The sequence below is a fragment of the Aristolochia californica genome, unplaced genomic scaffold (assembly GCF_029961685.1).
Source record: "Aristolochia californica isolate CCGP_79_NKW_82.1479 unplaced genomic scaffold, dmAriCali1.0.hap1 SCAF_3, whole genome shotgun sequence".
NCBI lineage: Eukaryota > Viridiplantae > Streptophyta > Magnoliopsida > Piperales > Aristolochiaceae > Aristolochia > Aristolochia californica.
Window position 1 is genome coordinate 43,662,570 of NW_027181992.1, and position 15,631 is coordinate 43,678,200.

General features: G+C 35.2%; 1 protein-coding gene across 1 annotated transcript; it reads right to left on the bottom strand.

Annotated features, from left to right (window-relative positions):
- Positions 1-12,499: 12,499 nt before the first annotated feature.
- Positions 12,500-15,631, bottom strand: LOC137959591 (uncharacterized). The gene is made up of 7 exons (XM_068806952.1): positions 15,485-15,631; positions 15,080-15,364; positions 14,317-14,392; positions 13,834-14,127; positions 13,544-13,674; positions 12,983-13,179; positions 12,500-12,569 (listed from the first exon to the last, which is right to left on the bottom strand). The coding sequence occupies exons 1-7, from the start codon at positions 15,629-15,631 to the stop codon at positions 12,500-12,502; spliced, it is 1,200 nt and encodes a 399-aa protein (XP_068663053.1).

The following is a 15,631-nucleotide window of genomic DNA, read 5'->3' on the forward strand; positions in this document are numbered from 1 at the left end:
ACTAATCATGAAACAAAATTTTAATAAATAAAAATAAAAAATATACTAAAAAATATCATAATAAAGAATTATTCAAAAGAAATTCACCTTTCAATTTTCTTGACAACGTGAAGAACCTGAACCCAATCACTGCCACAAATCAAAGTTTGAACTGTATTTGGTGCCAAGTAAGAATTATATGAGTCTATTACTCTACCACCAACACTAAAGGTAGACTCGGAAGCTACCGTGGATATGGGAACTATAAGGATGTTTGTTGCCATCTTAGATAATACCTAAAATTTCATATGATTTACTTTTCACCATTCTAAAACAAAGTTTGAACTATATTTGGTGCCAAGTAAGAACGATATGAGTCTATTACTCTACCACCAGCACTAAAGGTAAACTCGAAAGCTACCGTGGATATAGGGATTATAAGGATGTCTGTTGCCATCTTAGATAATACCCAAAATTTCATATGATTCACTTTCCACTATTCTAAAACATCAAAATCATATTGTGAAGTTTTATCACAAATATACACACCTTCTTTAAGATAATTTTCCAATTCTGACCTTGGTGAATTTACTTCCACTTGTTTCACATAAGTCAATAACTTTGACCAACCTAAACTTGATGAAGAATATGACATACAACTGTGGAAACACCCATAGAGCTAGTACTTGAAGAAATCCCTTCATTTCTAATATCCACATTATATAAGGATATATATTCATCGTAAATCTCATATAAGGTGTGTTGAACTAAGTTTATATTCATTGTAGCTTCCTCCTCATAGTATATCTTTGGAAAACATATTTTGATCAACCTTAATTTGACCCTTGGATCCAAAACTGAAGCAACTACCATCAACAAATTACATTCACCACAATACTTCTCAAATTTCTCTTTCATTCTACTAACCATTGTCTTAATAAAAATATTTTTATTTGTAGAATGAAACTTCAGAACTTCTTTTACCCTATATACCTCACTAAGGTACAAATTAGAAGTAGGGTAGTCACTCCTAGAAATTATATTAGTAACTACATTAAAAACTTCTAGAATCTCATACACCATTTCAACCCTTTTTCATTCATCAAGACTTGACAAACAATCATAAGTTGGTTCTCTAACTTGAAATCTAGGGAATGCATCTATGAATCTTAATGCAGAAGACAACATGTCAGTGGTATTCCAACGAGTTGGACAATCAATAACCAACCTCTTTTCACCTAGTTCTAGTCGTTGTACAATTTCAGAATTTGATACTAGCCTTAGACATATTTATGAATTTGATACTCTCACGCACATTCTCAATGATATCCTTAATCTGAATAAGACCATCTTAGACTAATAAGTTCAAAATATGAGCACAACAACCCACATGAAATAACTTTTCACCACAAACTAATTTCTTTTTTCTTGAAAAATTTTCTTTCAAAACTCTCCGACAAACATTATTATATGCAACATTTTCAACTAAGACACTAAATATTTTATTTTTGATTTCCCAATCTTTTAAACACTAGTAAATAGCATATGCTATGTCAACGCTACGACGAGGAGGAGGAACATGCACAAAACTCAATACTCATTTTTTAGCTTCCAATTATTGTTAATAAAATGGCCAGTAATAACCATGTATTCAATATTTTGATTTTGGGACTTCCAAAGATCCGTGGTAAGACTAATATTGTTAATATTTTTTAATAAAATTTTTAATTTCTTTTTCTCTACCTTATTCATCTCAATACATTCCTTCTTACTGGTCTTACAAAATATTTTCTCATAATTCACATTTGCCATCTTCATTACTAAATTATATCCCACCTCTTTTACTATAATGAATGGATGCTCATGCATAAGAAACTAATAAGCAATGAGTACTCTCATTTTATCTTGATCATATTTGCCTCCAAAATCCAAAAAAGGAAGTCTAGATGGACTCTAACCAACATTAGATCCCACTGGTTGAAAGTTTATGGTTTTTTGTTTTCTCATTGCCACTTTTCTACCTGGACAGTATTTCAAATATCGACTCATATGTGTGGTCACTCCACTACTAATAACACTCAAATTTGTTTTACAATGAACATTAATTGAGACTTCTTTGAATTCCAACCACAAATGAGACCTTGTTTTTGTGTTTTTGAAGTATGGGTCGAGTCACCTTCATCCTCATTTAGGTACCTTCATCTGGGCTCACTTCTATTACATTAATAGTTCTAGAGTGTAGTGACTCTGGTGGAGTTGAGTCACTATTTATGGCCACATTAGAACTAGTGTTAATTATTGATGTCAATTGAGGAGTAGGTGTTGACATTCTTACTTCCCAAAAATAAATTACAAATTAAAAACATAAAGAAAAAAAAAATCCAAATAACAAAGATCTTACACATAATTTAAGATACTTATCAGCACTAAGGAGAACAATGCCTACAAAGATCAGCAGTTCTAGGGGGAACACTTTAATGACAATGATTGGAAAAGACAAAGCCAGATTATCAAAAATGCTTAAGTAGGAACTTGTATGTACCTCCTTAAAGAGGTTTCTACATTAACTATAACTTCATAACACAATATCCTAAAATCCAATTACCCAAACACCCCTAACCTTTACATTCTTATATCTCTAAAAAAAAATCATATCAGGTAGTCATTATTCTGTTAGTTTTGGATGATTTATTTTTCAATGACTGTTTTTACCTTTAAGTGAGTAAGTCTAGATATTTTAGTTCATTATAGTCACTACCTTTTAATAGTGAATTAGGGACAAATATCTCATTATGCGTGATCTACCTTTCTGATCTCTCTCACGTACACACTTCTCCTTTTACTCTTCTTTCTTCTCAATCTCACTTTTTCTCTTAGTCTTCTCTTCTCAAAAAGAGTAATAGGATTTCATAGGGTTAATATAGAAAGTTCATGAGTTTGATACTGACTTTAGAAATTTTCAAACAAGGTAGAGTCCAAAGTATAAGAATAAAAGGAAAATTCAGACAGAAGGGAGAGTTTCGTACCGAAGTCTTGATGGATCTTAGCTTCAAACAATACGATTCAAGAAAGAGCTCTTTGAACCTTTTAATTTGCTGGAAAAAGGTCGAGTGAAACATGCACAATGTCGAATCTAAGGAGCAAAAGAGAGGTGAGTTAAAACATTAATACAAAACACTTAAAATGAATCTAAGGAGCTCCTAAAATAGCATCAATAGGAGGCATTCATCTGATCGAAGATAAATAATGGAATACATAAGATAAAAATGAAAAAAAAAATCAAGTGTTAGGTCGGTGATGAAAAAAAAAGATAGAAGACTAAGATAAAACAACTTACCTCTTTCCATCGGACCAGTACTTTCGTTGGCGAGGAAGAGCATAGGATGAAGAAATCGAAGAGGAAGAAGATAAGAAATGAAGATATCGAAGATGGCTAAGACAGAGAGAGAGGAATCGAAGAGGGAGAATGAGGGGTAAGAAGACCAAAACCCCCCATTTTCGATGAATCGCCGCCTGACGAACGACATTTCTGTTCCCTAATCCATGGTTCCTGAGAGAAAAGCGTGTTACCTAAGCCAGAGACAAACTGAAAGAGAGGATGAAACCCTTGCTCCTGCGGCACCCTTCTCCTGAGTTCCCGTCTCCCTTGAATCTCGGGCCGCTTGTTAAGTTAACGAGCCTGCTCGCGAGCTTTTGAAATGAATCATAGTTCAGTCGAGCTCAACTCATTAACTTAACTGAGCCATATCCCAGATCTCGAACTCGGTTTGAGATCTAGGTAAATCGAATCGAACTGAGCTGAACTCGAGCCGCTTGCAAACCGGCTCAATTTGATGCCACCCTAATCTGACCTATAAAATGAAACAAATGATGTATATAATATGAAAATATAATTTAACTAAATGATAATTGCAACAAGTAATAATTCACAATATGATGTGTAATATATGAAATGGTCAGTTGAACGTTAGCATAATTTTTGAGGAGTTAGGATAGAGAGTCACATTAGTGTAAAAGATAGGGTTGATCGAAAAAATCCTTAATGTCTTACCATCTTGATATCAAACATGATTTTTTTTGTTTTTCATAGTAATAAATTTTCATTTGTGAAATCCTATATCATATTGTTGAAGAGCAAATGTGGAAGAGTCTTACATGACTCTCACAATAAGAAGTCTTACAGAGCCACAATTATTATGGAAGGAGGTCTCATAGAAGAGTTTTAGTTTAAAGGTGTTTTAGTTATGTTAGTCTTCTATTTAGGTTGGGTTATTTAATTAAGCTAGGACTTATCTTTAAGTGTTAGAGTTTGGGTGGAATTGGGATAAGGGTAGTTTAATTGTAATTGGACTCTACTACTTTCCTCTATATCAAGTCAATGAAGTTTTTCTCTTTTTCATAAATTCAACACATGTTATCCATTTAAATTGTATGATTACAATGTGATTGCCTATTGAAGAGATTGAAACATATATTTTAATTTTGTGCAGTGTATGGAATGCCCAATCTTACAAACAAATTACACAAGTACAAAATATATTCGTACAACTCTTGAATTATACTATAGGATAAATCAGGACTCGAAAAATTATTTATTATAGTTGGAGTTAAATTTTGAGAGAATTGTCAGTGCATTTGGGATACATCTCCTTGATTTTCTCAAGTGTTATGTGGCATACTTTCTTGACTAGTATGCATTGTGCTTTGGTGACAGAGTATGTGCATGCATGCCAACAAATTATGCCAATAAATCATGAGGAATGTAGAGAGACGTTGTCAAAATTTTGACTAGCGTCTCAAGTTATAAAATATATAATAGTATACAATTTTGAATCCTAAATAGGTAAGGTTGAGTCACAAACTTAAGTGAAAAATGAAGTTGGATGTGTATGTGGTCTCACGTAGATGTTTGTTATCAATTGCTAATTTGTGTTGAAATTTTTTGGTATTAATCAAGAAATGGATAAGAATTGGATGAAGATAGTTCACAATAGACTCTTGAGTGGAGAATATAAAAAGGGGTACATGCTTTCATTCATATGGCATAAACCGAATTGGCGAAAGGATTAGATAACAAAATGTGTTGTCCTTGTAGAGTGTATGCTAATAAGATTTTTTTCAAATACATGCTAAGTAGAGGACCACCTATATATTAAGGGATGTTACCAATTTATACCTAATGGACATTTTATGGAGAACAAATTGATAGATATGAGGGAACTCATATGAGGCAACATTCTACTACCGAGGCAAAGACTTGAACGGGAAGTGAAGGTGGTTTGCATAGTAGAATCTATGAACTCATCCATGATGTACAAGTTGAGCGGACCTTTCTCAATGAGAGTCAACCAGGGAATAATAACCATGTCGAATATTCATGACTTACACCAAGTGAGTTTAACAAAATTTTCACTTGTTCATGGATGCCAATAGAGCGTTATATCCTAGTTGTTAAAGCTTCTCTAAGTCAAAATTTCTCATTTGTTTGCGCTATATCAAAACGTCTTGCTACATGAGTAATAAAGGTAAGAATAATATACTTTCACTTATGAAAGAAGCATTTCCTCTCAACAAGTCACTGACTTGCAGAAATTTTGAGGCTAACATATCTTGCATGAGTAGGAATTCCATTATGAGAAGATACATGAAAAAATTATTGTGTCTTGTTTTTTTTAAGGAATATGAAAAGAAACATAAATGCCTACAATGTCACAAACCGAAGAATGTATGATCAAGCAATAAATGGAAACCAGTGTTGCACAAGATCTTACAATATTTTCACATCAAGCCATGACTTTAGCCGCTATTTAGATCAAAACAACTACTAAGGATATGAGGTGGCACATCGACATGCAACAAATTCATAACTTCCGTGTGCATTTTATAAAGAGTACCCGTGGTTTATTGCAAACTCACAAATGTACGTTTAGACCTAGCAGGTGACTGCTTCAACCCATTTGCCAATATGAGTACATCTTATCGCATATAGCTACTAGTGTTGATGTTGTATAATTTGCCCCCATGGAAATGAATGAGAGATCAATATTATATGATAAGTTCACTTTGATAAGAACCTCATTAAGGTCTTATCTTCTTAGCTTCCAAAGAAAGAATTATGACTCTTTTAGACAAAGGGGAGAGAGAGAGAGAGAGAGAGAGAGAGAGAGAGAGAGAGAGAGAGAGAGAGAGAGAGAGAGAGAGAGAGAGAGAGAGTGAGAGAGAAAGAGAGAGAGAGAGAGAGAGAGAGAGAGAGAGAGAGAGAGAGAGAGAGAGAATGGGTGAAAATGGGAGAGAGGGAGATGAGCTTTAGGAGAAGGAGAGGAAAACAAGACAAGAGAGACTTGAGGAATAGGCTTGATTCATTTTAGGGAAACTCCTTAATCAATTAGGTTCCCTAATTACACTCCTCAATCAATTAGGCTCCCTAATTACGTTAATCAAAAGAGAGGATCTAGATAACTTCTAAATTAATTACAATCTTATCTTCTAGAGATTTTTTAAACGAACAATAGAAATGTTAGGGATCCATCAAAAGAAGGAAGGTAGGACTCCTATATTTACCCTTGATTTTTAACTTATTTTCACTTTTGCTATGGAGTATCATTTTCCTCTTTTGCCCTTGAGCTCCTACACCCCTTCATGCCTGTGCATGGGTCCACATTTGTGCCAACTTTTTTTCTCTTGTTTCTTCTTCCTTTTCCTCTTCTTCTTTTCTTCTTTGTTGGAGTTAATTTTGGGTCTCTATCATTCAACCCTTCTTGAGTATCAACCATGTCCTCAAGGTTGAAAGTCGAAGAATCATAGAAGGAATTCATCTTCACATGTCCAAAGTAGTGCACCCTAAATTTTATGGAAAATAAAATCAAATTGCCGCTTTTACCCTTAAGGTAGTGCCCCCTTATGCTTTTATAAAAATAAATGTCTCCCCAAATTATAATTTGTACCTGTACCCTAGCTTGTTACATGTGTTGTTTTTTTTTACACAAATTTGGATTTTATCACACTTATTCCAAGTCTAAAGTCTCCAAGGAATGATATTGATGTCTATATGCCCCACTTGGTTGATGATTTGAAAAAGTTGTGAAAAGAGAGTGTACACACTTATGATACCTATACAAGAGAGGTTTTTAAAATGCAAGTTGTATTGATGTGACCATAAATGATTTTCAGACTTATGGATCACTTTTTGGTTGAAATACTAAAAGAAAATTGGCATGCCCAACATGTATAGATCAGACAGATTTCATGAGGTTGAAACATGGAAGAAAGAAATGTCTCATCAAGAGAAAAAAATATTTTGTGCTTGGCTTTTCAACATTAATTTTTGGAATTGGCATATCCACCCCTATTATTGAGCTGGTATTATTTTTTAGAGAGTTATGCTAAAAAAACTCAAAATGGATCTATTAAAGAAATTACAAGGTGACATCATGGTTATCTTGCGTACGTTGGACAAGATTTTTTTACCATAATTTTTTATGTGATAGTCTATTTGGCAGTTCATCTACCTATTAAGAACTATGATGTAGTCCAATACTATGTCAATCGATGTACCCAATTGAGAGGTATCTTTGGAATTGAAAATATTAGTATAAATAAAGCTCATCCTAAAGATTCAATTATTGAGGAATATATTGATAATAAATCGTTGCCAGTTTGCTCTATGGAATTAGATAGAGTTGAAACAATATTTAACTAGATTGATTGAAATTATGATGGAGATGTCGATTGTATTAAAGACAAAATGTCAATTTTTGCGCACACTACCCGTGACTAAGTGGAGGAAAAAAATTCATTCCTGATCCGAACTTGTATAAAACAATATTGTGGATTGTACTGAATTCATCGTGGTTGTACTACAACAAGATCTACAAATATCTCTTGTAATAATTTTTTGATTTCTTATTGTTAGTTTAGTTATAGAATATATTATTTTTGTCATTCATTATTTACGTTAACAATGAAGATAAACATGTTTTCCAACAATCATACGATGAACATGGACCAATAACACGAATAAAAGTTTGTTGATTGGTTTAAAAACAAGGTCAGTCATGTCCATTAAGTTCATATGGGCTCAAGTACAAGACTTATTCCATGTTAATGTTGCTAATGTCATCTAATCTATTGTAAGTCAAAATTTTAGTGGGTCATGCAAACTTGTATTAAACAATGATATCTACCACCTATGGCTCCTATATCAAGCAATAGTTCTTCAAAATGTATTATTAATGGTATGCATATCTGCGATGAGCAACTTGAGGCAAATTGTAGGACTCAAAACAACAACATCGTGGTAAAGGGGTAGTAAAAAGACATTCCTCCAAAATAGACAAGTGTGCCAATCACAAGGTAAGACATTCCTCCAAAATAGACAAGTGTGTCAATTCAAATGATAGAGAATGCAGACAATGCAAATGAGGCAAAGTAGAAGATGAGTACATGGCAGAAGAAGAAGAAGATGTGGAAGAATAAGACAAAGAAATGCAATTAGATGACAATGAATCCAAATAGTTTTCTATAGTTAGTGATGTTAGTTTATGATAAATTAATTATTTACAATTCGCTTGTGTTATTTATCTTTTTTATTAGTAGCATTATTTATATTATGAAAATATTGTATAGGTCATCCAATAGTCAAGCCTCCTCATCCACCTTGGCTACCACCCCCACAACTTGCATCATTGAAGGACCAACCTTCAATAGATCCACTATAAGAGATGCATAGGGATGAGTTAGTTAGGGGGTATGATTGTGTCCCAGAGGCATAGGGTATTAACATCAACTCTAGATGGTTTTCCCATTTGTGTTAAATTATATTATTTTTATTTTATTTATTTACTGTGTATATAATTTATGTATATATAGATGCCTTCACATCCTCTCCATCCACACCCTCACTCAAGTGAGGATGCAGCCCGTTGAAGGGCTTTAAAGTGGATGAATGTTAGATTCTAAGGTTTCATGCTTGAGAAGTTTACGTTTGAAGAGAAGAAGAGGTAAGGATAAATGGAAGAGAGAAAAGGAGAAGAAGAAAAAGAGGGGAGCATGAGTTTAGAGAGAGAAGAAGATTAGGTCAAGGAGAGGAGCTTGAGTGATGAGCTCGTCCTCTCTAGGGCCTTTATTTATAGATGAGGGTTCAAAACCCTAATACATGATAAAAATAAAAAAGACCAAACACCCCTTAGTAATTACAAGTTGTACCACTCAACCTCTTAAATATAAGATATGTAAAAAATGGGAATGCATTGCATGGGTATAACACCAACTTGTAACTTTTCTTGAAACAATTGGTTGTCTATTTTCATGTACTTTGTTCTTTAATAGAAAACTTGATTGGTTGCAATGTGAATAGCAGTCTAGCTAACACTATGTACTTGCATGGGCATGGTTATTGGAAAACCAAAATTTGTCATCAGAGACTTAAGACATAATTTCTCAATTACTTCATGTTATGCCCCTATATTCAGCTTTAGCACTTGATCTAGCCACCACACTTGTTTTCTTGCTTCTCCAAGTGACTAGGTTTCCTTCTATTGTGGTGCAATAACCTGAAGTAAACTTTTTGTCATCTAGTGAACCAACCGAATCTATACATGCAAAACCTTCAATAATAGTATGCCCATGACATTTATCTATTAGGTCTTAACTAGGATTTGTCTTTAAATATTGAAGGATTCTTTCCAATGTCGGCCAATGAGACTGTCTAGGTTGATGCATAAAGTGATTAATAACACTAACTGGATAGGATATGGTTTGTCTTGTAATTATGAGATATATAAGTGTTCCTACCAATCATTGGAATCTGCAAACATCAATATTATTTCCATATTCAATACATAATTTTAAATTTGGTTCCATTGGTGTATCTGCAGGTTTACATCCTTGCATTCCAGTTTCATGTAGGAGATCGGGTATATATTTTATTTAAGATAGAATTATGCCATAGCTAGATTGAAGGACTTCTATAACTGAAAAATATTTTAGTAGACCAAGATCTTTTGTTTGAAACACATTATTCAAATCCTTCTTGACTTGTTGAATCCCCATAGTGTCACTACTGGTAATGATAATGTCATCTTCATATATAGCCACAAGAATCATACCTTGTACAATGTTTTTTTGGTGAAAATTGACTGATCACTTTCACCTCTCTTAAAATCGAGTTGTACAACTGGCGTAGTGCTTATCAAACCATGACGAGGTGATTGTTTGAGCCCATAAATTTTCGGACATACTTTCTCCCCCTCAACCACATAACATAGTGGTGTAATTATATAAACCTCTTCGGGTAAATTGTCATTAAGAAAAATATTTTTCATATCTAGTTGATAAATAGGCCACTAAAAATTGGCCTCTATGGATAGAAGAACTCTTACTGAATTGAGTTTTGTCACAAGGGAAAAGGTTTAATTATAATCAACGCCATAAGATTGTATATACGCTTTTGCTACTAACCGTGCTTTATACCGAGCTATTGTGCCATTTGGGTTATATTTAATTATAAAAACCTATTTGTAACCCACTGATTTTTTGTTGGTGGGAAAATGATAAGTCCCAAATATGGTTGTTGTACATGGCTTGCATCTTTTCATCCATGACAATTTTCCATCTTGGACCATTGAAGGCCTATTCATGGATGGTAGGAATAGAGGAGAATGATAATGCTGTTAAAAAAAGACATACAACTAGAGGACAACATGTGCGTCACTATATGATTTACACTTGGATGAGAAGTAGAGAGTGGTTTAATGATACTAGAATGTGGTTCCTTTTGCATAGCAATAAGCCTAGTGTCATAAAGTGGATCAAACACTACAGGTGAAGATGGAGAGCTTACCTTACGAACATCAAGAGACTCTTTATTAATTGTTCTTGTCATTCAAAAATCTTGAAAAGGATAGGACAATGACTTTTCAATTGCTCCTATAGGATCCATGGGGAAAGTGAACTAAACATTAAAGTGGTTCTTGATTTCGCATTTAGTAGTTCTAGCTTATTTTTATTATTTATAAAATTTTATTTTGTTTTCGAGTTTGAAAGACAAACATTACAATTAGTTTTCTTATTGCTTCCTATGGTGCATAACTGCAAGAAAACTAATCAAAAGGAATTTTGTTATTTTGCTTTAATGGTGTTTAGTTTCCACTTTGTTGTGTCCTCCTTGGCACTTTCGAGAAAAGCACTCAGCTTGGCAACTCTTTTAGCTCCTCCAAAGGCCAAAGTCATAAACCAGCATATCTTAGTTCTCTTTTCCCATATTGAGATATGAGAGTTTTGACATTTTAATTCAATGCAATAGTGCCAAAGGTTTGTGCATATTCTAAATTGTTTATGTTTAGTGTGGTTCTAATAAAATATCTTTTAAATACTCTAAATTAAACTACTCAATAGGATTTTTCCCATTTAGTTCTCTTAGGAGATGTGTTTACAAACCTAGACTAAACTGGTCAGTTGAAGTTGGTTAATTCACCAAACTGGCTAAGTCAGCTAGTTTGGCCATTGACCGTGCAGTCAGTTAGTTAATCACATGCCAATTCCTTCTTGTGGAATCAATGGAGTCCCTCCCCCATCAATGACAAAAGTGTGAGAGGGGTGGGGTGACACCCCCCTTCACTTCCTCTCTGTTTGCGATAATTACCAAATCTTTGACAGAGCTTTGTGAGTCATTAGATAGTTAGATCCTGAAAAATAATTAAAGTTCGAAGCAAGGTCTCACAGGTAAGCAACAATCGTTGAATCGATCTGTTAGGACTTGTTTAGAAAGAAGAAGAAGAAGAAGAAGATTGTACTGTAGGTACAAAATAAAGGTATACGATTTCCAAGAAAAACGGAAGTCAAGCTCCCACTCTCGATTTCATCCACATGATTTCAGGCAAGATGCCTTCATACTTCTTAAGTTCTAATGAAAAGTTTCTTCTGCTCAGTTTCCGTAGGCCAAGCGTGAATCCCTCCATCTTCAAAGAAACGATCGACTGTTGATGAAGAATGTTGGTATTTCCTTTAATCGGCTGGAATCCTACATCTACAGCCTCTGCAACACGCACATCTTCGAAATCCATTAATGGGTTCCGCCCGCATATCTTGGTTCCTTAGCTGTAACCCGGATCCTCGTCCAGAACAGACGATTTAAAAAAGCCAGTGATCACACTCGGCATGATCCCTCATTTCTCTCTGAAAAGGTTATTTTATAGTTAGTTCATGCGAGAGTATGCTGTGCCACTTGGTTCATTTGAGAAAATCATGATAATTGGAGATGAGGTTTCTGGTAGAGGAAGTTTCTATCGGGAGATCATGGGCAAGCACGAGGAAGGGAGAGGGAGACTGGACCTTGTTTTGGTTTTCTTTACTGCATTTTCTTTTCTTTGGGAGACTGGTCATCTTGGCTTTTGAGCTTGTATTCCGCAAAAACAAAATAGTTCAGTCGTGATCTTGCTGCTGAGTTGTGTTGATATTCCCCAGTTCTTCGATTAACCCCTTTTGGCAGATTCCATCGGAGCTGAATATTTTTTTCTTTTGACTATTCATTCTTGAATCTAGAAACTCCCGGAGAGTTAAAATCTTCTTCAGAATCCGGCTTATCCGTCAACCTAGAAGCAAAGCTCGCAAAATATGAATTAAACAAAATGTTTGGTGTAACTTGCAGGGTTGGTGATAGCTGATGATGTACGACTAGTTCGTTAATAGAATTTCTCTGATAATTAAATACGGTACAGAATTACAGCCGAAGGAAGGTCTCATGAATCTGTCAATTGCGGATAAGGCCCTTTTCTTCTCATCTTCCTTCATTTCTAGACCATTCTTTGTTGGAAATTCTAAGCAATTCGGAAGAATAAAATGAAGGATCAATGTTATTCAAAAATAGTTGTTGGCTAATATAAGCCTTACACAGATAAAAATAGAAAATAAACTACCCATTGCTTACAGATCCTAAATAATAGGATATTCCTCCCCTAAACTGATTGCAGTAATGTTTTCGGTTTACTCGTGGTATAACACACACACCCCTTGATAAGCACAAGAGGTAGCTGCCACAAACTCTGCCTCAATAGTGGACAAAGCAACTACATGCTGTTTTTTAGAGGACCAGAACACAACTCCTTCACTGAGTAGAAACACATAACCAAAAGTGTTTTTCCCATCATCTATATCTCCTGCATGATCACTATCTTTATATGCCATCAATTCTCCATTACCCTCCTTCCGATAAAAAAAACTCTCAAATCCACAATACCTTTCAAGTATCGTAACACCCTTTTCGCAGCTTGCAAATGTAACTCAGTTGGACTTGCCATAAATCTACTAATGAGAGACACCACATACATCAAGTCCGGCCTTGTTGCAGTTAGATACATAAGACTTCCGACCAATTGTTTGACATGGTAGCATTCACCTTGGCTCCTTCTTCATCCTTCATTATTCTAACGCCAGGAACAATGGGATTCTTCACACTATTACTCTTCTCCATCCAAAACTTCTCCAAAACTCCTTTGGCATACTTTCTTTGACTAATATAAATGCCTTAAAGAGTTTGTAACACCTCCACACCTAGAAAATATTTCACCTTTCCCAAATCAGTCATATCAAATTCAAGTTTCATAAAATTCTTGAACTTAACAAACATCGCTTCTATCTCCAAATCCATTGCAGCTCTCCACTTAGAACTCTGAACAGCTTCTTCAAAGGTAGTCAAGTCTGCAGTTGAGGTAAACAGAACCAAATTGTTATGCTCAACTTCTTCTTCTGAAAATTCTCCTCCACTCACATAATCTTCCATCCAGAATGGTACTCTTCTGGTCCTCCCTTATGGTAAGCTTTCTTCAAATGTTGGAGAATTCTCTCCAGGTGATTCACTTGAAGATAAGCTAACCTCTCCTCCTTCTGCTGTTACCTCCTCTTCAAATTCTTCTTCACTTTGATCAGCTTCACTTCCTTCTTCATTACTATTTCCCCACTCGAGGATATCAAGTTTTGCTTCTTCATTAGTTCTTCCCCAATCCCAACACTCATTTTCTTCAAAAGCCACATCTCTACTTACAACTATCTTCTTGGACACCAGATCATAAAGTCTATATGCTTTAGACTCTTCACTCATCCCTAGCAGAACACATTGAAGACTCTTATCATCCAGCTTCTTGCTCTTACTGTCTGACACATGAACATGGCCAATGCATCCAAAAACTCAAAAATAATCAACATTGGGTTTGACACCACTCCAAACCTCTTCAGGAGTCATATATTTCACTGCCAATGTATAGCTTCTATTTAGCACATGCGCTGTCCAATTTACTGCTTCTGGCCAAAATTTCTTTGGAACTTGCTTCTCTGATAACATACTTCTAACCATGTTCATGATCGTCCTGTTCTTGCACTCAGCTACTCCATTTTGTTGGGGAGTGTATGTTGCAATGAGCTGCATGCTAATACCATTAGCTTTGAAAAAGACATTGAACTCGTGAGAGGTGAACTCTCCACCCCTATCTGTGCGCAGACAACGAATAAAAATTCATGTCTCTTTCTCAACAAGGTTTTTATGATTCTTGAAGATAGTAAAAGCTTCAGTTTTTTTAGCAAGAAAATAATTCCACACCTTATGACTGTAATCATCAATAAAGCTTATGAAATACCTCTTATTGCCATTGGAAATGGGGTTGATGGGTTCGCATATAAAGCATGTAGCAACTACAGTCTTTGTGATGCTCTCCATAAACTCCTCTTTGGAATTGCATCCCTGCTTCCTCATCATGCAATCAGTGCATATTTTGGATGGTACCGTCAACTGTGGTAACCCTCTCACTATTTGCTTATATTTCAATGTTCTCAGACCCTTCAAACTCAGATGCCCATATCTGCAGTGCCAAAGGTGAGTGTTGTCTTCAAGAATTGTTTGGAAGCAAGTAGGAGCTTTCGAAAGAAATCTTGCAAGAAAGAAGAACATCCTATTTGCAAACATTTTTGTTTGCATAATAAGCCCGTTCTTGGGATGATAGACTCTACAAACTCCATGTTGTATCAAAATAGCTACACCTCTTTCTTGCAATTGTCCAACACTTAATAAATTATTTTTTAACTCAGGTATATAGAAAACATTAGTGATTACCTGAATAACTTCAACGATTTGCATCCTAATGTTACGCTTTCCCAACACAGCCATTTTGGAATTATTCCCGAGCGTTACAGATTGCCGGAATTCCTCATCAAGATCCAAGAACCACTCCTTATTTGCACACATATGATTGCTACACCCTGAGTCAATGAACCAGACATCTTCTCTCCTTGATTGATTAAGCTCCACATATGACATCAACAACATTTCTTCTTTCTCCTCCAGCTCAGCATAATTCGCTTCTTTCTCCCATTCAGGACACTCATATTGAAAGTGCCTCTATTGATGACACTTATAACACTCAACTGTAGCTTTGTTGAATGCTTGTCTGCCTCTTCCTCGAGAAGCTCCACAAGCTCGACTGCCTCCTCTTCCACTTCTTCTATCATCGTAGGTCACTTTTAATGTCTGCTCATCTCCTCTACCATGCTCGTTCATCCTCTGCTCATGTACCAGTAAGCTGCTCTGCAACTCATCAATGGTTAAGGTGTCTAAGTTATTAGACTCTTCAATCGAACACACTACATAATTGAACCTTGAGGTCAT